A 22,527-nucleotide genomic window follows, 5' to 3' on the forward strand; every position below is an offset into this window, starting at 1 on the left:
GGCAAGTCATGTTTAGAGGTGGAAAGAATTTTATTATTATTTTTAAAAATAATAGTTAAATAAAATATATCCAAATATAAGAAAAATAGTTTTCAACATTCACCTTTGCAAAACCTTGTGTTCCACTTCTTTTTCCCTCCCTCCCCTGCTACACCCTAGACATAAAGCAATCCAATTAAAGTTAAACATGCATAATTCTTCTTCTTCTTTTTTTTTTTTTATTTTTTTTATTTTATTTTATTTTATTTTATTTTTTTTATTTATTTAATAGCCTTTAATTTACAGGATATATACATGGGTAACTTTACAGCATTAACAATTGCCAAACCTCTTGTTCCAATTTTTCACCTCTTACCCCCCCCCACCCCCTCCCCTAAATGGCAGGATGACCAGTAGATGTTAAATATATTAAAATATAACTTAGATACACAATAAGTATACATGACCAAAACATTATTTTCATGCATAATTCTTCTAAAGATATTTCTATATTTATCATGCTTTACAAGAAAAATTAGATTAAAAACACAAGCAAACAAACAACAAAAAATGTGAAAATACTATACTTTGATTCATAGTCAGTCTCCATCATTTTCTCTCTGGATGCAGATTCCATTGGAATTGCTTTGAATCACCTCATTGTTGAAGAGATCCTAATTCATCACAGTTGATCATCACATACTCTTGTTACTGTGTACAATGTTCTATTGGTTTTGCTCACTTCCCTCAACATCAGTTTATGTCTTTCTGGGCTTTTCTGAAACCAGCCTGCTTATCATTTCTTATAGAACAACAATATTCCATTACATTAATATGCCATAATTTATTCAGCCATTCCGCAACTGATGGGCATCCACTCAATTGGAAAGAATTTTAGTAAATCATCTAACCCAATCTCCTCATTTTACAGATGAAAAAACTGAATCCCAGTGAAGTTATGTGAATTGCCCAAGGTCACATGAGCAGTAACAAAACCAGCTATCATTTATTTATTTATTTTAATTAAATCTTTTTATTTTTCAAAACAGTGGACAATTATTCAACATTAGCCCTTGCAAAACCCTGTGTTCCTATTTCCTTCCCTTTCCCCATGCCCTCCTCTAGATGGCGAGTAGTTCATCATATGTTAAATATGGTAGAAATATATGTTAATCCCAATATATGTATTCGTATTTATACAATTATCATGCTTCACAAGAAAAAAAAAAGAAAGTAAAATGCAAGAGAACAACAACAAAAAGAGTGAAAATGCTATGTTGTGAACCACACTCAGTTCCCCCAGTCCTCTCTCTGGGTGTAGATGGCTCTCTTCATCACTGAACAATTGGAACTGGTTTGAATCATCTCATTGTTGAAGAGAGCTGTGTCTATCAGCCTTGATCATTATATAATCTTGTTTTTGCCATGAATAATAATTATCCTGATTCTGCTCATTTCTCTTAGCATCAGTTCATATAAGTCTTCCCCAGGCTTCTCTGAAATCATCCTGTTGGTCACTTTTTAAAGAACAATAATAATCTATAACAAATAACCATTTTCCAATTGATGGGCACCCGCTCAGTTTCCAGTTTTTTGCCACTACAAAAAGGCCAATTAGCATTTATATATCCCCTACTATCAGACGTTGTGCTTTACAAATACGATCTCATTTGATCCTCACAAAACCCCTGGGAGATAGATGCTGTTATTATTCACATTTTACAGTTAGGGCAACTGAGGCAGACAGAGGTTAAGTCAATTGTCCAGGGTGACACAGTTATTAAGAATTAGAGGCCAAGTTTGAATTCGGGTATTCCTGACTTCCAGCCCAGTGCTCTAACCATTATACCACCTTTGCGGCCAGAATTTAAACTCAATTTCTCTGACTCTAAATCTAGTCCTCTTCAAACTATGGCAAATTTGGGTGCTCAAGAACCTAGTCTCAGCCCAATCAGTCAACAAACATTATTAAACAACTACAATGTGCTAATACTGTGCTGTGTACATTGAGCATATAAAGAAAATAGAAAAAAACAAAACAAAACATTCTAACACTTTTATAAATTTGTTTTTCCAATTACACATTAAAAATCAATTTTTGACATTTGTTTAAATTTTTTTTAGTTCCAAATTCGTTCCCTTCCTCTCCTCCCTCTTCCTTGAGAAGGGAAAGGACTTGGGTGTGCAGTCATGCAAAACATGTTTCCATATTAAGCATGTTGCAGAAGAGAACACAGACAAAAAAAAACCACCCCCAAAGTCAAAAAAAAAAGAAAGTAAAACAAAGTACGCTTTGATCCATATTCACACCCAGTCAGTCCTTTCTCTGGAGGTAGATATAATTTTTCATCCTAAGTCCTTTGAATTGTCATGGAACATTGTATTGTTGAGAATAGCTAAGGCATTCACAATTGGTCATTATATCCCTGCTGTTGTGTGCAATGTTCTTTCTATTCATTTCACTTCCTATCAGTTCATAGGTTTCTCCATGTTTTTCTGAAAGCATTCTGCTCATCGCTTCCTTTAGTCTGATACTAACCCACAACCATCATATACCACAACTTGGTCAATTTCCTAATTGATGGGTATTCCTTCAATTTCCAATTCTTTGCCACCCACAAAAAGAGCTGCCATAAATCTTTTTGTACATATTGGTCTTTCCCTTTTTTTCTTTGATCTCTTTGGGCTACAGACCGGCCAAACAGCCCGACAACCTTTGTGAATATTTCTGTATTGGCCGTGGCCACCTCTCTTGGACAGGGCTAGCGCCCACAAGGTGGTCAGAACAAGCGTTACAGGGACATTCTCAAGGGGTCTCTAATTTCAGAACGGACTGTAAGACGTGAGAGACCCTGGCCCAGGAGCCCGGCGCGGCGGTGCTGAGAAGGTACCGTGCTCTATGAGCAAAGCCGACTTGAATGAGCCCCAAAGAAAGGGGAGCCGCTCAAAGTTAGAGAGTTCACCCCGAATGTCCATAAGGACTATTTGGGTCCGCCCCGTAGCAGAGCATTCCGAGCTCGTCTTGGGCTGATCAGCCCAGGGAGGACTCTTGGTAACTGGCCTCGAACATAGTGATGTCATTTTGGTCCTCTTCAACCACAAAGGACAGCAACCAATGGAAGGGCCTGTGATGACCAAGAGCAGAGTGAGGCGTGTGCCCTCCCCTTTACAAAGTCAAACCTTTGGGGTGATGGGAGGAAATCCCAGAGTTCCAAACAGGCTGCGGGAGACCCTGTAATACGGGACACATCGTTTGTACTTGCAGTGGGCCGGGAGAAAGACGGTCCCTGCCCTCCAGGAGCTTACAATCTAGTGGGAGAAGACCGCGCCCCAAAGGAGGCTGAGAAGGGGGCGGGAAGCGCCCAGCGCGGCCACAAGCGGTGGGCGCCTGAGCCACAACCTCGCAGTGTACCTGGTAGGCAAGGAGCTGGTTGAGCTTCTGCGCCCTCTTGAAATCGAGGCTCAGCTGGGCTCCGCCTGTCGGCAGGTGAATGAGCGCTCCGCGCTAACTCCTCTCCCACCAGGCGCCGCGAGGGAGGCTCAGGCGTCGCCGAAGGGCGTGCCCTGAGGCCAGCCCGGAACAGCGGCCGGAGCCCGGAGCCGCACTGCAGCCGAGCCGCAGCAAGGGGACGAGGGCCTGGGTTCGGCGTGGCCTTGCGCGTGCCACGGAAGCCCCTCGGGGTTTCAGTTTTTCCCTCTGTGTACTTCGGGGTAGACGGGACCGCCCCGAAGGTCTAGGAGGCTTGCTATTCATTTAATTACAGGCCAGCCGAATAGCCTTTCTGGGTTTAAAAAGAGTGGTGAGAAGCAGCCCCGGGGCGGGTGGAGCCAGAGCACTCGAGTCCGTGTCCGAGTCCCGCTAATGACTTCCCTTCCCCTCTCTGGGACTCAGTTTCTCCATCTGTAAGAAAAGGGACCTAGACAAAAGTCGTCTCTAGCATCCTCCACTCTCCAGCAGTAAACATTAAGAACTGGTCTTTAGCTACCCACCCTCTGATCTGGGCTTTCTGGCCCCGCCCCCACTTCCCCTCTTCCTCCTCCTCCTCCCCCTCCCCCTTTCGAGTGCCCATCCTGCATCCTCCCCCTCAGTGAGCCGCTCCCCGCCCTCTCCTCAGAATGGGTCCCTCCCTTGACCAATCAGAGATCGCGCTCCACCCTCCAGGGCGGTTCCCTTCGGGAGCCAATCCCTGCTTTGGAGCCCGCTCCGGTCCAAACCGTCCAATCGCCCTGGACAGCGGGGTGGGGGCCCCTCGGCGCCAGCCAACGGCTGTTCACGCCGGCGGCCAGGCGCGCGCGGAGGGGCGGGGCGTACGGCGGCGGCGGCAGCAGCGGCGGCGGCGCCAAGGAGGGCTGGGGGGGAGGGAGGTAAACAAGATGGCGGCGGCGTGTCGGGTGCGGAAGGGGGAGGCGGCCGCCCGGAGCGCTCTGAAGTGAGGCGGGGACGCCGGGGGAACCGAGCCCGGGCGCCAGCCGCTCCCTCTTGCCTCCTTTGCTGCTTGCGTGCGCAGCGGGCCCGGTGCCGACTGGGCCGCGTTGGATGGGCCCGGGGCCGCCCGGCCTCCTCAGAGCTGCCCCGCGCGGGGCCCGGCTGTGGGGGAGCGGCGGCGGCAGCGGCAGTAGCGGCCTGTGCTGCGGGACCCGCCCTCATCGAGGCCGGTCCGGAGAGGAAGCCGAGCCCCGGCCCGGCCCGGTTCCGGGCTGCCCGGGACTCGGAGGGTTGGGGGGAGGGGGCGGCTCGCTCGGGGGCCCCGAGACCCCAGCCCCTTCCCCCCAACTCCCCGCCCGTTACCTTTGGAGGGAGCGAGAGAGCAGAGGCGACCCCCGCAGCCTCCGCCCCCGGGAGTCCTCCCGGCACCGGCGGAGGGGGCCTGGCAAGGGACAGCGCTTGGAGATCTCGGGAGCAAAGGGAAGGGAGGGCGGGGGAGGGGGCCTGAGAAGCTTCCTTTTAAGTTTACTTCTTCCCCTCCCCAGCTCCGCGTCCCCAACTTGGTCTTTGTTTCTGTTTTTAAAAGGGTGGTGGGGTCAGGGGGACGCCTTTAGCACTCCCTTTTAGTGGGAGCTTTAGTTTGTCCTTCTCCCTCCCTTCCCTATTTTTCCTTTTGCAGGGAGTGGAGTCCTGTTCTCCACCTGTCACTTTTTTGGGGAGGGAGGCTGAGAAAACTGGGATTGGGTTAGTTTGTTCCCATTGCGTCCCTCCGGTTTATGTATTGAAGGGAGGGATTTCCCCTGGAGCTAGCGAGCGGGTGGGTGGGAGGGAAAACTTCTCTGATCTCCTTCCAGGAGCTCTTTGGTGGAGGCTCTCCAGGATCCGTGTCTTCACATTGACCTTTGGGGGCTGGCAGGAAGGGACCCTTGGGGAGGGAAGCGGTGGGAGTGGTTGGGAAACTCCAAGTGAGAAGATGCCCCCGGTGAAACCTTGATTAGTGTTGAGGGCTTTGAACTTTCGGCAGATATAGGGGAGGAGCCTGCGTGTTTGTGTGTGTATATGTGTGTGTGTGTTGGGGGGCGGGGGAGTGGGACAAGAGATTGATACTCAATAGAGAAAACTTTCAAGCAATCAAATTTCAACCAACAGTTTATTTTCAAAGGAGGGTTAAGTTTGGGATTCAAGGTGCAAAAATCCCGTGAGCACGTTCTGACTGCTGAACCCAGTTTGTATTTGGGAGCCATGACACGATGGTAATGGAAAGTTCTGAAAAGACTTCACTCTCCTATATTTGTCCAAGGGTCTAAAGTCCTAGAGAATGACCTAGCACTTAAGAACCCAACCTGGGCCTTTTTAGGGCCAACAGTGAGTAAGGAGACCTGGCTGAGCCAAAATAGTGAGACCGGGTCAAAAACAAGTCCGGTGCCTGAGCAAAAGTTCTTGACTTTTTTTTTTTTTTCCCCCTCCGAGAGCCAGGCACTTGGGGTGCATTAGATCCTTTTCAGGGACTGCTGAATTACGTTAGTACAATCTTTGGAAGAGTTGGGTTTTTTTTTTTTTTTCCTCCTTTTGTTTTTGTGTTGTTTTGAGAAGAAAAGTTGGGAAAACCAAGAACTCAAGATTGGATTAAAGGATCCTGGTGTGTCTAAGGAAACCTGGTTAAGGAGTTTAATTCAGGATGGATTTGGCAGAACCACAGCAGTTGGGCATGTTTACAGAAAGTGAACTGATGTCTGTGGGTATGGACACATTTATCCACCGAATAGACTCCACTGAGGTCATCTACCAGCCAAGGCGTAAAAGAGCCAAACTCATTGGCAAATACCTGATGGGGGATTTGCTGGGAGAAGGATCTTATGGGAAAGTGAAGGAGATGCTGGACTCTGAAACCCTTTGCCGAAGAGCTGTGAAAATCCTCAAAAAGAAGAAGTTGCGCAGGATCCCCAATGGGGAGGCTAATGTTAAAAAGTAAGTATAAGCTTCTTGCTCTTTGGAAACAATATAACTAGATCTCAACTTTTAAAATCTCCGAACTGGCAAGTAAATGAATGTCACATTCTAAAGAAAATGTTAGAAACCTGTCTATTCACTAACATCTTAGTCTCAAATGGATAATCATAACTCACTGGATGTTAAACTGGTGAATATAATATTAGCAGAATAGATATCAATAAGCCAAACCTGTAAACTGTTAACACCCTCTCCCAAACTGCTATCTTTTTGCTTTATCATAGAACTGCTTGCTCTGTTGTTATGTGTCTGGCTACCCGATAAAAGTTTGCATATCCACAGAATGTCCTTCTAAGCCACCAGTAGAAATTTTGCATGACATGCTGCCAGTTACTGGGGCCAAGCAAGATTTGATTTGTTTATCCTGTTCAGAGGAGGCTCCTGCTGTTGCCAAAATGAATTTTTTGCACCAGCTTATCAGTCAGCAGGAAGGAAAACTTAGACCTTCCTAACTTGCTTATGACGTAACATTAGAAACATCAGTGACTGCAGATTCAGGACCCCTGGTGGGTTCTGCCTAGTGAAAGAGGTTGCCTGGAGTAAGAATTGTTCTGAATTGGAAGTCAGAAGACTGAGGTTGGGGTTTTTCTGGCTCTGAGGTGGTTTAGTGGAGAAATAACCTTGGACATATCATGGCCTTCCTCTGAGGCCTGTTGTCCCTGTAAAATGATGAAGGGTTGCATTGGGTTAGTTCTTGGGGCCCTTTCCTTTCTGACATGATTTGCTCATTTCTAGTGGTTTTATATTTTGCTGCCTCTGCTGTTTTTGTATTGCGCACTAACCTCTTTCTGGAGATGACTTTATGAATCGGGCCCTCTGCCCATTAGCTCTAAGGGTACCTGCCAACCTTGACAAAGTGGATGGGTAGATTAGATGTAGGATAGCAGAATCAGTTAAGGGAATTGGCTGAATTGAGTTCAGTTCATTATAAAAATGAACTACTTGTTAATATACAATACCTATTGATGACATCTTACCTACCCTAGGCTGTTCTGTGATTGGATATCTTCTGCATTTTCCCCTTTGGAGTGAGACTTGACACCAAAGAAGGGGAAGGTAGACTGGCATACTTTCTTAATAGAAACTAGTTTTGAAAACAAAATATATTCTTGTTAGAATGTGTCAGAAATGGAGATAGAGAGCAAAACTGATCTAGTGATAAGAGCTGTGTATGAGGACTTGGAGACTTGAGTTGCAGTTCTGACCAGTGATGCGATATTGATGGAGTTTCCCTGATCTGAGCTTCACTTTCCTAACCTATAAAAGGATAGTGTAGATTAGATGATTTCCAGCAGCCCCTCTCCCATGACACATGATGGGACATTGTGTAGCCTGTTTGTGAACTTAACTTCCTTAAGTGTACTTAACTTTGCCTAGGTAGGTGCTCTGAAACTCTGCCTAATGCCATACTGTTTTCCTGGGATCTACTTCTACTTTACTCTTTTACTTTGGGTTAGGTGGAACAAGGGCAGAGGATATTTCCAGGCTCATGATACTCATGAGTCCATTCACTTTCATTTTAGTTTCCTGTGTCACTAACATGAGCTGTAAACCTGGATACATTGTTTGCTGTGATTTGGGTCTTTCTACCTCACCACTGCTAAATAGACAGTGTTTCTAATGGGCAGTGTCACAAGTTAATCCTTTGCCTAACCAGAACATTTGGGTTTAAAACTTAATCAGTTAATTAAAACTTGATACTTGATGAGACCTCAAAATTACTTAATACTTTTGAGTGTTGTGTGGACATAGTCATTTTTGAAAGAACTAGAGGCAGAGAGAATATTGAACCAGGGGGTTAGGAAATTGAGTTTCAAGTCCTACCTTGCCATTATTCATAGAATTTCAGATTTGGAAGGGACCTTAGTGCTCTAGTTCAGCCTATAGCCATTGATTGGTTTCCATTGCCTCAACAAAGAGACACTGTGGGTTTTACCATTGACTTTTGACAAATATTTACTGAGTACTTAGGGATAGGCTGGTATAGAAGAAACAATCTCCTGGCCTTCTGGTCAGAAGACTTGGGATAGAATACTGGCTTAACCCTAGGGTAAATAATTTTTATGAATATTAAATTTGCTCACTTAAAATGGAAATAACTCTTGCCCTGCCTATCATAGGGTTGCAAAGATAGATACATGAAAATCCTGGCCAATTATGAGCCAATATTACTCTGGTTTGGTATTACTTGTAGGTAATTTTCCTCCTTGTCCTTAGGACTGCTTGCACAATTAGAAGCATATAAGTATCCTTTTAAAGTTACATAGATATTTAGATTCTTCCTGAGAATAAATTTCTAAAATCTATTAACTTGCATCAGCAGAGTTGACTGGGGTCCTAAGATACCAACAAACATCAGAAATAATTTTCAGAGCTTTCTGTGATTACCAGAGAAGGATCTTTCAATAACTTTGAAGACTCTTTTTCAGCAAAGAAAAGGCAACTGGTTAGGAGCTGCTTATCCCTTTATTGAAGTATTTCAAGTAGTCTTCTGTTTAGAGAATTTTTGAATTTTTTTCCTTTCAGACCCTGCCCATAATGTTGCCATTTATGATCCATATGTAGATGTTGGGAATTATGTGAAATTTCTGAATTTTGTTGTCCCGTTGGACATTGACTACCTTTAATTGGTTAATTCTGATGAATATAGTATAGTAGAGGAAGATTGTTTTGGAACTTAGGACCTGTTTTCCAACCAGAGAGGCAATGAGGTGGCTTAGTGGTTAGAGAGCTGGGCTTGGAGGCAGGAGGACCTGAGTTCTGATCCAGCTTCACACACTCCCTAGCCACGTGATCCTAGGCAAGTTGCTTAGCCTTTGATTGCCTTAATCCATGGGAGAAGAAAATGACTGAGTGACTGAACAATAGCAATACCACCATCAAAATAATAGCTGGGGTCCTTTTTACTGACTGTGACCTTGGACAGAGTACGGAATCGGTCCTCAACTGATAGAAGGGGCTGTTGGCCTAGATAACCTTGAAGGTTCTGATTAGCTTGAAATCTGAGGTCCTGTGAGTTTTCACCAATGGATTTTAGGGTTCAGAGATTAGGATTCCAGGCCTAACTGTGCCCCCTGGTTAGCTGGATGACCTTAGGTAAATCAGCCTCTCCTCTTGTTTCTTCAGCTCTCAGATGAAAGCATTGAATTGGATGGTTGCTAAATCTCATAGAACACATATAGAACACATCATGTCCGTCTTGCTTGTTTAAAGGGGAGGAAACTGAGAACTGAAGAGAAATTACTTTTTTTAGATCACATAGAAAGTTAGTAGCAGAGCCAGGATTAGAACCAAGAACTCCTGATTTCTTTCCATTACTCTTTCTATTAGATTAGATTGCTTCTCAGTTTATGCATAGCATTTGTAGTATGCATTAAGTTTCACAAATCAGGTTCATAGTTGTCAGGAATTTTCCCTAACCTTTGACCTATCCCCTCTGTATAATGTCTTGATTAAGATTCCTAAATTTGTTATAAATATTAGAAACTGCCACCTCCTTCTTCCTCTAAACAGCTGCTTGGCAGGCTATGACTCATGCCCTCAGATTTCAGTCCCCTTGTTACCACACCCAACTGATGCTCTGAAGGCATCTACTATAGAAAATTATTTTTCTTGGCCCATATTGAGAATGCACTGCTTTTTTTTTTTTTCTTTTTTTTTTTTTTAAACCAATGTCTATAGCTTGATGTGAAATTTAGAGTTGGAGCCCAGTTGTTCATAGATAACAAGTTTTTATACTTCAGAGAGTCTTGTTGACTTCATTGGGTTTGATATTTGCTTCACACTTTAGATGGTTTCCATGAGATGCTGTGGCCAAAGAAATTCAAACCAACTGGTGGTAGGTCCAAGATTGAGCCTCTTTGCACTTAGCCAGGGCAAGTGGTTGAATGACAGTATATTGCTGAATTGATACTGAATGCTTTTGGGGCTGCACGGCACTCTTGGGGCTTTAAAAGAAATTTAGGGTCACCTCCATGCCCTGAGGGGTCTTGGAGAAAGTCTTGAGTGGGGAAGAAGTTGGATATGATTCTTCAAGCTATGAGTTTCTGGGTGAATTTGTTCTTTGAGTTTATGTTTAGCATGAACTAGCTGCAAGTAGAAAAGATCCTTTGTCTATCAGAAGCTTAATAAACTTTTAATTAAGTGTCAGGAACCTTAAGAACAAGCCTCAAGAGTATTGTGCTGTATTTAAAATGTTCAGCATTTCTATTTTACTTGAATATTTTAACTTTAAAATACTTCCAAAAAAAGTATTACTTTGAAAAAAAAATATGGAAGTTAACTTTATTTAGCTAATCAAGAAACCCCTGTGACTGGATTTAGCCATTCAGCAATTCTCTTTCTTGATGAGTAATTTGCTCCTCTCTGAAGCTGACATTGGCTTCCCTGGGTACTTTTGGTATTAAATTCATTATCAGTTTTTAAGGAGTCTTTATTTGACTGAATGTCTCTAGAGAAGTTGTAGAGATCTGGGCTTCCTATTTCTTTCTGTGTGAAGTCAGAAACTATATTTAGATTGATTGGCAGATGCCTGGATTTAGATGTTAAATAGTCAGGATTTCAGCAAGTTGAAAACAAGAGCCTTGGAATTAGTCAGCTGTGATATTTGTGAGATGAGGTATATCAAGTTCAGACTGTTAACTGAGAATCTTACGCTTCTTCCTAGGCTAAAACAGTATTGGGAAATTTTTCCTTTGAGAACATGAGCAGACTGTGGCCTCTTTTTTATATTAGCAATATGTTGCTACCTTAGGAGTCTAGCTAGACAAAGGTCTTGGGTGTCCCTAGTTATTTCACTGTTTGTCTTGTCACTTCATTTGGCAGAAAGAAGGAATGATTTTGAAATAAAGATGTGACTTTAATGAACAGTGTGAGCTGAAGGAATGCAAGGAGGTGATTCATTAGTTTGTTCCAGTGTTTTAAGACTGAGAGAATTATTCTTGCAAGTAAACTGAAACAAGAATTAAAGTGTTTGCCACACCATATGCTAACCTCAGAGAGAGAGCTTTTCTTGAGGACCAAGGAGGAAGAAGAATGGAAAGAAGAAGCTGCCCTTAGAAGGAATGTTTGAGGGAAGAGTACCAGAAACTTTGAATAACAGAATGGGAAAAGCTAATGTAGATTCAAAAGATTGTTAAAGGCAGATAGTTGGGACAGAAAAGTTAGAAATTCTCTTTAGTGTCCACTGGTCTGGTTCCTTTCCCTCCCCCCAGTCATGTTATGGATGAGGGAACAGGTTAGGTGACTTTCCCAGGGTCCCCATAGCTCCTTAGTGGCACAACTAAGGTTTAGTCAGCTAATAAGCAAGTTGAGTGATTAAAAAAATGGAGAGGAAAATATGGGGAGAGAGTCCTATAGAAGAAATAGAGTGATTTTCTCCTTCTCAGTTCTTTCCCCTTGTGACTTAGGACTTTACTTTTTGGCAGGAATGGAGAGTGGGTGGTGTATTTTTTTTTTTATATATAACCATCCAGTTCCAATAGTCTTGTGATGGAGAGAGCCATTCGCATCTTCCAGAGGACTATGGGGACTAAATGTAAATCACAATATAGTATTTTCAACTTTTTGTTGTTGTTTGCTTGCTTGTTTTTTTCTTTCTCAATTTTTTTCCTTTTGATCTGATTTTTCTTGTGCATAATGTAGATATATGATAAATGTAGATATGTTTAGAAGAATTGCACATATTTAACCTGTATTGGATTGCTTTGCTATGTAGAGGGGGAAGGGAAGGAGAAAAATTTGGAACATAAGGGTTCCAAATTTGCAAGGGTGAATGTGGAAAGTACTTTGCATGTATTTTGAAAAATATAAAACTCTTATAAAAAAATGAATATAGCCATCAACATAGACATTTCAATAACAAACAAAAGGGAGAATGATGTATGAAACTCGAACTTTTATTATGTACATGGTTTTTAAACTATATTAAAGTTAAGTGCCTACTATGTGCCAGGCACTGTGCTGAGGATTAAAAAAGAGAGAGAGAAAGGAATTTACAATCTAATGGAAACAAATCTATACAAAGTAAACTGTATATGGGATAAATAAAGGATAACTATTGGAATTAAGAGGGATTGGGGAAGGCTTCCTGTAGAAGATGGGACTTTTGTTAGGACCTAAATTTAACAGAGTGGTAACAAAATTGTGCTGATTGTATCCCATTCTGAGTTTTTTTCTTTTGTGTATTTTTTAAAAATTGTTTTACTGTTACTTTTAAAGTCTTTTTCTTTTTGTCTTTCACTACCTTTCAGCTCTCATAGTCATGTAATATAAATCAGCACCTAACTCTTGTCATTGCCCAGTCCCTTTTCACTGAATCTTATATTTTTTGAGAAAAAAAAGTTGCAGATAATCTGTTCATAGTGACTGCTCAGGCTGTATAACATAAAGCCTGTGCAGTAGCAAATTGGCATTACTATCAGTACTCTTGACTGACAGCCTTCCATCTTTCCCTTTTCCTCTCCCAGGTCCTTAGACTTGAGTTATTTTAGGCAAGAGTTTGAGACATTAAGCAGCATCTGTCTTCTAGCACCTGGCATAATATTTTCAGAACTTAAATATTTGGCCAAATAATCTGTTGGTTTTGTGTTTTTTTTTTCCCCGTGTTCAGTTATATAGGTTCTGAATACAGCTTCCTGTCCACTTGATTGTTAATGATCAGAGTTCTAGTCCTGGCTCTCAAACTGGTTGACTGTGATTTTGGATACTTTTTTTTTTTTTTTAAACCTCATCAGGGCTGTTTTTTTGTCTGTAAAAGGTTGAGAATGGGGGTGAAGAATTGTAGTATAGGGAAGAAAATAAGCATTTTAAAATCTTGTTACATGCCAGTCACTGTGCTAAATAAACACTTTATAAATATTATCTCTTTGATCATTGATTTAAAAGACCTTTAAGATTTGAGAGAGATCTTACATTTCTAAGTTTTTGGTGATTGGAGAATACAAGGCAGGGAGCTGATAAAAGCCTAGCTTCACTATTGCAGACTACCTGCTATTCATGGGGTATGATACGAGGCTTGTTCTTAGATGAATTAAACTAGAATTTCCTCCAGGGCAATGACAGTGAGTCTTATCCTATGTTCTTTCAGTTTTTCTCTATTTTAGTTTGACAAGCTAATCATTTGTACAACTATCTTCTACTCTTTTGCAAATCTTGAACAACTTTTATGACTCTAGTTTTCTTGGTTTTGTTGGTTAGTCAACAAATGATTTCATAGTCAACCAAACAGGTATTCTGCTTGATTCTGACCTTCAGAGGCAGTCAAAATGAATGTTGTCATTACCAATCTGCAGAGAAAAAATGATATGAGTGAGAAGTCTAATTTAGGTATTCATTGTGGAGTAAATCTGTTTAGACTTGATGTTGTTCTGCCTTCCCCTTCTGTTGTTGTACATGTAGGCTTTAAGTACTGTTTCCTCCAATTTAAGAATCACTTCCTGTACTTCTGCATAATCCAGATTGTTTGAGTCCTCAATCTTGGGCTTTTTCTTTATAGATATTTATTGAGTTTCTTCTTTTCTAATAAGCCAAAAGCCACAGGAAGTAAATAATTATCAGGCTAATCTGGTTACAAAAAATGTCTTCATATTTAAAAAAAAAAAAAAAGGGAGGAGTATTAAGAGCTTAATTTTGAGGGAAGAATTAGGCACTTTTCTCTTGTATTTAGATAAATTCTTTTGGGGGAAACCCTATAAAAATTGGCCATTATTGTATTCTTGGTAGCAAGTTGTTCAGTCCATCCATTTGTAATGTATTTATATATTTGTTGTATCTCCTGCTGCATTGTAAATTCTGAGAGTTCAGGATGTAGGGCTTATCATCCATCCATGAACAAATATACAATAATCTATCGTAGCTAAAATACTCCTGAAGTAACTGGGTTACATGATAGAAAGTGATAGCTGGAAAAGTACAGAGAACTATTTTAAGTTAGAATCAGTCAGGAAACATTAAGTGCCTACTATGTGCCAGGCACTGTGCTGAGGATTAAAAAAAAGAGAGAGAAAGGAATTTACAATCTAATGGAAACAAATCTATACAAAGTAAACTGTATATGGGATAAATAAAGGATAACTATTGGAATTAAGAGGGATTTGGGGAAGGCTTCCTGTAGAAGATGGGACTTTCGTTAGGACCTAAAAGAAAGCTAGGGAGGTTAGTAGTCTGAGGAGAGAAGGGGGAGGGTATTTCAGACATGAGGAAATGCCTGGCACTGTTCATGGAGCAGTCAAGAAGCCAGTATCATTGGATTTAAGAGAGAATAGTGTAGAAAGCAAAATGTAAGAAGATTGGAAAGTTTAGGAGAGGGCTAGATTTTGAAGGACTTGGAATGCTAAACAAAGCAATTTGTATTAGATCCTGGAGGTGATAGGCAGCCACAGTTGTTTATCGAGTTAGATGGCTGATGTGGCCAGACTTGTACTTTAAAAAACAATGACTGTTGACTTAATAGAGAGGATGGATTGGAGTGGGGGAAAAAGGAGGCTGGAAGACCCACTTGTAGCCTATTGCAATAATCCCTGTGTGAGGTGATGAGGATCTGCTCTAGAGGGATGACGGGGTCAGAGGAGAAAATGGTTTGTATTGCAGAGAAGATGTTACAAAGGGGACTCGAAGGGTGAGAGATGGTAAGAAAGATACTAAGCATGACTCCTTGGTTCGGAACCTAAGAGCTTGGGAAGATAGGGTAATTACAATAATAGGGAAGATATGAGAGATGGGGAGTGGGGTTGGGGAAATGAGAGTAAGTCATGTTTTGGACATGTCGAATGGAAGATGTCTACTGGACATATATAGTTTGAGATGTTGCATAGTGGAGAGTTTGGGATAGGAAAGGTAGATTTAAGAATCATTAACATAGAAATGGGAATCAAATTAGAGAAAGGAAAGATCCTTGACATGTGGGGTAGGGAATCACAGAAGGTGGCATTTGAACTGGCTCTTATAGGATGAGCAGGATATTAGAAACATCAAGCATTTATTAAACATCTGCCATATGCCAGATGATAGGGATACAGAAACACAAAGTAGATAGTCTCTGCCCTCAAGTAACTAACTTTTCATTGTGGGAATACAATCTATACACTATATGTAAGTATATGTAAAATAGATAATAAGTAAATGTAAGGCAATTTAAGGGGAGGAGAGGCACTAACAGTTGGAGGGGAATAGGGAATGTTCTCATGTAGGAGGTGGTACTTAAACTGAACTTTGAAGGAAGCTAGAGACAGTGTTTTTCTCATTGATATCTTTTGATTTACATAATCTTCATTTTAATATACATTTTCTACTACCCAGCCCAGAGAGCCATCCATTTATCACAAAGAATAAAAAAGAAGAAAAAGTTGTCTAGCAAAACCAAGATCATTTGACTGTATATGCTGTTTCACCTCTTCAGTTTCCCACCCCTGCAAAGAAAGAAAGGAGGCACATTCTTATATCTATTCTTTGGAACTAAGTTTGGTCATTATTCTTGTTTCTTATGACACACTAATAGTCTATTACATTCCTGAACTTCAGTTTGTTTAGGCATCCTGTAGTTGTCAGACATCTTATTTTGTTTCTAGTTCTTTGCAACTGCAAAAAATTTTTACTCTTAAATATTTTATAGTATTTTGTCTAATTTTGACCTTTTTGGTGTGTATGCCTACTGTGAATCAAAGGGTATTACAATTTTTAGAATAATTTCAGATAGAAGATAAATAGAGGTAACATTTCAGGCTCAAGAAACAGCCTGTGCAAAGGTATAGAGATGGGAAGTGGATGTCACATGTGAGGAATAGCAAGACGACTAGTTTGGATGCATTTTAGAATAAGCTGAAAAATAGATGTTGGAACCATGGCTTTAAATGCCACAAAGAAGAGATTATGTTTGATCTTAGAGGTAAGAGTGTATCATTGACATTTATTGATAATAGCCAACATTTATCTAGTGTTTTGAGGTTTTCAAAGTACTTACAAATATACTCTCATTTTATCCTTACTATAGCCATGTGAGGTAGGTGCTATTATTTTTTTTTTTTAATAACTTTTTATTGCCAGAACCCATGCCAGGGTAATTTTTTATAACATTATTATCCCTTGCACTCACTTCTGTTCCGATTTTTCCCTTCCCTCCCTCCCCCTCCCCCAGATGGCAAGCAGTCCTATACATGTTAAAGAGGTTACAATATATTTTAAATACAATATATGTGTGCAGAACCAAACAGTTCTCTTGTTGCTCAAGGAGAATTGGATTCAGAAGGTATAAATAACCCAGGAGGAAAAACAAAAATGCAAGCAGTTTACATTCATTTCCTAGTGTTCTTTCTTTGGGTGTAGCTGCTTCTGTCCATCCTTGATCAATTGAAACTGAGTTAAATCTTCTTTTTGTTGAAAGAAATCCACTTCCATCAGAATACATCCTCATACAGTATCGTTGTTGAAGTATATAATGATCTCCTGGTTCTGCTCATTTCACTCATCATCAGTTCATGTAAGTCTCGCCAATCCTCTCAGTATTCATCCTGCTGGTCATTTCTTACAGAACAATAATATTCCATAACATTCATATACCACAATTTACTCAACCATTCTCCAATCGATGGGCATCCATTCATTTTCCAGCTTCTAGCCACTACAAACAGGGCTGCCACAAACATTTTGGCACATATAGGTCCCTTTCCTTTCTTTAGTATCTCTTTGGAGTATAAGCCCAGTAGAAACACTGCTGGATCAAAGGGTATGCACAGTTTGATAACTTTTTGGGCATAATTCCAAATTGCTCTCCAGAATGGCTGGATATGTTCACAATTCCACTAACAATGTATCAGTGTCTCTGTTTTTCCACATCCCCTCCAACATTCCGCATTATCTTTCCCTGTCATTCTAGCCAATCTGACAGATGTATAGTGGTATCTCAGAGTTTTCTTAATTTTCATTTCTCTGATTAATAATAATTTGGAGCATATTTTCATATGGTTAGAAATAGTTTCAATTTCTTCGTCTGAGAATTGTCTGTTCATATCCTTTGACCATTTATCAATTGGAGAATGGTTTGATTTCTTATAAATTAGAGTCAATTCTCTATATATTTTGGAAATGAGGCCTTTATCAGAACCTTTGACTAAAAATGTTTTCCCAGTTTATTGTTTCCCTTCTAATCTTGCCTGCATTAGTTTTATTTGTACAAAAACTTTTCAATTTGATATAATTAAAATTTTCTATTTTGTAGTCAATAGTGATCTCTAGTTCTTCTTTGGTCATAAATTCCTTCTTCTTCCACAGGTCTGAGAGGTAAACTATCCTATGTTCTTCCAATTTATTTATAATCTCATTCTTTGTGCCTAGATCATGAACCCATTTTGACTTTATCTTGGTGTACGGTGTTAAGTGTGAGTCAATGCCTAGTTTCTGCCATACTAATTTCCAATTTTCCCAGCAATTTTTGTCAAATAATGCATTCTTATCCCAAAAACTGGGGTATTTGGGTTTGTTGAACACTAGATAATTAAAATTATTGTCTGTTTTGTCCTTTGAACCTAACCTATTCCATTGATCAACTAGTCTGTTTCTTAGCCAGTACCAGATGGTTTTAGTAACTGCTGCTTTATAATATAATTTTAGATCTGGTACAGCTAGGCCACCTTCATTTGATTTTTTTTTTTTTCATTAATTCCCTTGAAATTCTTGACCTATTGTTTTTCCATATGAACTTTGTTGTTATTTTTTCTAGGTCATCAAAATAGTTTTTTGGGAGTCTGATTGGTATAGCGCTAAATAAATAGATTAGTTTAGGTAGTATTATCATCTTTATTATATTTGTTCACCCAATCCAAGAGCATTTAATATTTTTTCAGTTGGTTAGATCAGACTTAATTTGTGTGGAAAGTGTTTTGTAGTTTTGCTCATAAAGTTTCTGATTTTCCCTTGACAGATAGATTCCTAAATATTTTATACTATCAGTAGTTACTTTAAATGGAATTTCTCTTTGTAATTCTGACTGTTGGATTTTGTTAGTGATATATAAGAATGCTGATGATTTATGTGGCTTTATTTTATAACCAGCAACTTTGCTAAAGTTGTGGATTATTTCTAATAACTTTTTAGTAGAATCTCTGGGGTTCTCTAAGTATTCCATCATATCATCAGCCAAGAGTGATAATTTGGTTTCCTCATTGCCTATTCTTATTCCTTTAATCTCTTTCTCAACTCTTATTGCCAAAGCTAGCATTTCTAATACAATATTAAATAGTAACGGTGATAATGGGCAATCTTGTTTCACTCCTGATCTTATTGGGAAGGTAGGTGCTGTTATTATTCTCATTTTTATATATCTGTAAACTGAGGCAGACAAGTTAAGTGAAAGACCCAAGACTATATGGTTGATAAGTGTCTGAAGCTATATTTGAAATCAGCTTCTCTTGATTCCAGGTCTAGCACTCTTTCTATTTCACCACCTATCTTTGTATAATCTGAGAGAACATTCCATGCATAGGGAAATTTCATACCTTCTTTAGAACCCTGTTCATTAACAGAGAAGGAGAGTTCATTGGATCACATTTTTATTTTTTAAAATAATAGTTTTTTATTTTCAAAATATATGCAAAGATAGTTTTCAACATTCACTCTTGCAAAACCTTGTGTTCCAAATGTTTCTTCCTCCCTTTTCCTAGCCCCTCCTGTAGACAGCAAGTAATCCAATATATGTTAAACATGTGCAGTTCTTCTATACATATTTCCACATTTATCATGCTGCACGAGAAAAATCAGGATCACATATTTGGAACTAGAAGAAACATTAGAGAACTTTAGCCTAAATTCCATGTTTATGGGCAAGGAAATGGATTCAGAACAATGGGGGAACTTTTTCCAAGTCACCTAAACAGAAATGAACATTAGGGTTTAAACCCAGTTTTATGAGGCTAGATTTCAGTAGTCCTTTCCACAGTGCTATACTTCCTCACTTAATAAAGTAAAACAAACCAACCTGTTACCTCTGTGAAACAATATGTCATTTTGCCACCCATATTGTACCTCTCTGCAGAGAGGAGGAACTAATATTTTCTCTATCAAAACTCTGATGTCTAGATGAGTGTTAAAGTTCTTTTGTTTTCTTTTTCTTATAGTTGTCCTAACATTGTTTAATTTTTCTTGATCTTTTTAAAATTTTTTAAAATTTTAGGTCATTTTATAAAAGTCTTGTGCATTTCTTTTTATTCCTTATAATTGTCCATTTTAAATACATTATAGTATTCTATTAATACATCTCCATTTTAAAAAATATTGGCATAGAGCAACCATGAACAATGAATATGTCTCTAGTTATTCATCTTTTTTCTGTAAAACTGTTCTCTAGTTGTTATTTGTATTTAATTATGCCTTTGTAGGTTAACTCCTAGATAATTTATACATTTTGTAATTATTTTAAATGAAATTTCTTTGTCTCCAGTTGCTGGATTTTGGTAGTCATTTTATGAGTTTATTTCATAGTTTTCTATTTTATTGAAGTTATGCTTTTGGTTAATTTTTTGTTGAAAATCTGGAAATCTTTATATGTTATCATCTGCAAACAGTCATTTTGCTTTGTATATTCCTCCAACTTATTTTTTTCAACTTATTTCTATAGCTAGCATTTTTAGGATTGCATTAAGTAATAGAAGTTATGTTGGGCTTCCTGTTTTATCTCTGATCTTATTGGAAAAGCTTATAGCTCTGTTACAAGTAATGCTAACTCTTGGTTTTAGATAGTATTAGATTAAACAAAGGTTTATACCTATGCTTTTAAGTTTGTTTTTTTTTTTTTTTAAGACATAAGTGAGTTCTGTGTAAATTTGGATTTTTTTCTGCGTCTTTTGATATTTGTGATTTTGGCATTAATAGGATCTCTGATAGTTTTTGTTTAGGCAGGTTATTCTGGTAACTATGTAGTGGATGGATTATAGAATAGAATTAGGGAGAACAATTTAGGACCTCTTGCAATAGGCTTACTAAGAGATGAAATGGAGCAGTAGGTGTATAAGAAGGAGATGGAAGTGAGCTGCTATGGAGGTGGAGCTGTTATTACTTGGAAGAAGTCGATTGGGATGAGAGTGAAGGAAGAGTGAAGTATGAATGTGAAATTGTGGACCAAGTGATTGGGATGATGGCAAATAAACATAAAAAAAAGTTTGGAGGAGAAGTCTGTTTAGGACAAGAGATAATGAATTACATTTTGGACACATTGGGTTTAAAATGTTAATAAGATATCCATATGGATGAGGTTGGTGATAGAGGAATGACTAGAATATAAATTCCTTGGGGATAAGTAGTATTTTTGCTTTTTATTTGTATTCACTATTGTGCTTAGGAGAATGAATGCTAAAGAAATGCTTTTGGTTGACTGGAATTGGAGTTTGGAAGAAGTTTTTTATCTGCATATGTAGATTTGAGAATCACCCATGCAGATATGATAATTAAATAGAATGGCCTTTGAGGTCCCTTTTACTTTAAATCTATGATCTTAAAACCCCATAGGACTGTTGATGAGATTACTATATATAATAATAGAGAAAAAAGAAAAGAGAATCTAGAACAGGGCTTTAAGGTGAGAGGTAGAGGATGATCTAGCCAAGAAGATTGAAAAGGATAATTCTTGATGGGAAGAAAACTCGGAGCAAAATCATGAAAACCAACCAGTAGAAGAGAGAGTATCCAGGAAGGGAGGATTTTTATTGGTGGTATGCTACTACCTAAGTCATTATCTGTTTATTTTTAATTCTATTAACACTTGGATAAAGAAATACTAAACTATTATTAGTCACATTTTCAAAGATGAGCCCCTTCTAATTAGAGCAAATGGATTACTTTGTATAAAGTCAAATCAATATACACATGTTGTATCCCTTTTGTGTTTGTTTAGCACAATGTTTGATGTACATTAAGTTTGGATTAAATGATGGCTTATTGGAGAAATGGAGAGTACTCTAGACAGTGACATAGCTGAGTAAATTCAAAACTGTTTGGATCAATGTACCCAAAGGCTAAAGGGTTCAGGGTCATTGTGGCAGATTTCCACTGAAGGATCTTAAGGATCTGTGCTTGACTGTGTGCTTTTTAGGAAGGATAATTAATCACTAGATGAGAGGATCCAAAAAGATCTTCATAGTTTAGAGCATTGGGCTTAATCTAGCAAGATGAAATTCAATAAGCAATAATGTCTTGTTAATGTCTTGTGCCTGGGTACCAAAAAAATCCATTTTGCAGATATAAAAGGGAGAGGCATAGTTAATAGTAGTTTGTCTGAAAAAGATCTGGGGATTTTGCTGAACTACAAGTTTAGAATGAATCTGTAGCTTGCTGTGGGAACCAAGAAAACTTAGGCTTCATTAAGAAAGGTAGGGTCTCCAGGACCCGGAAGATAATGGTCACATTGTACAAAATAGCCATACTATATACATCTGGGTTATTGTGTTTATTTATGGTTGTTACTGTTTAAGTAAAATATTAATAAACTGCAGAGTGTCTAGAGGAAACCAACCAGGATGGTGAAGGGCTATTTTGTCCATATATAATATGACAGTTGGTTGTAGGAATTGAGGGTATTTACATTGGAGAAGAGATGGCTTAAAGTTGTAAGATTACTTTAGGAGGAGAGATTAGTCTTATTTGGCTCGCCAGGGCAGAACCAATTATAATTGGTAAATATTTCAGAGAAACATATTTAGGTTTAAAATCTGGGAAAACTTTCCTAATGATCAGATCTATCCAAAACTAGAACAAGCTTTCCCAAAAGGTGGTAGGTTCCCTCTCTTTGGAGGAGGTGTACAAGCAGAACTGGTTATGATAGTAACTTTCTGTAATTTAATTTCTCTCTATACCTTACCACTCCTAAACTTATTCTTAATTCTCACCATGACCTCCAATCATTTTACCATTCAGCACTTCTCCAAACTATTCTTACCTCATTTGCTGTGTGAACTACTTGACCCTCTCTCCAACTGTAAAGACTCCTTGATTCACTCCTCCTTTTCTTCAGTTTCTGGAGAGGTAGACTCTGTTTATCAAGGCCAACAACTGCCATCCATGTACTCATGAGCTCATCCCCTTCTGTCTTCCTCCTTCAACCAAATTGTCTTGTCTACATATCATTTCTC

At 39.2% G+C, this 22,527-nt stretch overlaps 1 protein-coding gene across 3 annotated transcripts in view; it reads left to right on the forward strand.

Annotated features, from left to right (window-relative positions):
* Positions 1-5,054: 5,054 nt before the first annotated feature.
* Positions 5,055-22,527, forward strand: part of STK11 (serine/threonine kinase 11) — a 170,775-nt gene continuing 153,302 nt past the window's right edge. For all 3 annotated transcript variants that reach the window (XM_003760830.3, XM_031948037.1, XM_031948038.1), the window contains exon 1: positions 5,055-6,373. In XM_003760830.3, coding sequence (XP_003760878.1) covers positions 6,084-6,373 — 290 coding nt within the window. In that variant the 5' untranslated portion in view covers positions 5,055-6,083. The remainder of the gene's footprint in view (positions 6,374-22,527) is intronic.

Source organism: Sarcophilus harrisii, chromosome 1 (assembly GCF_902635505.1).
Source record: "Sarcophilus harrisii chromosome 1, mSarHar1.11, whole genome shotgun sequence".
NCBI classification, from domain to species: domain Eukaryota; kingdom Metazoa; phylum Chordata; class Mammalia; order Dasyuromorphia; family Dasyuridae; genus Sarcophilus; species Sarcophilus harrisii.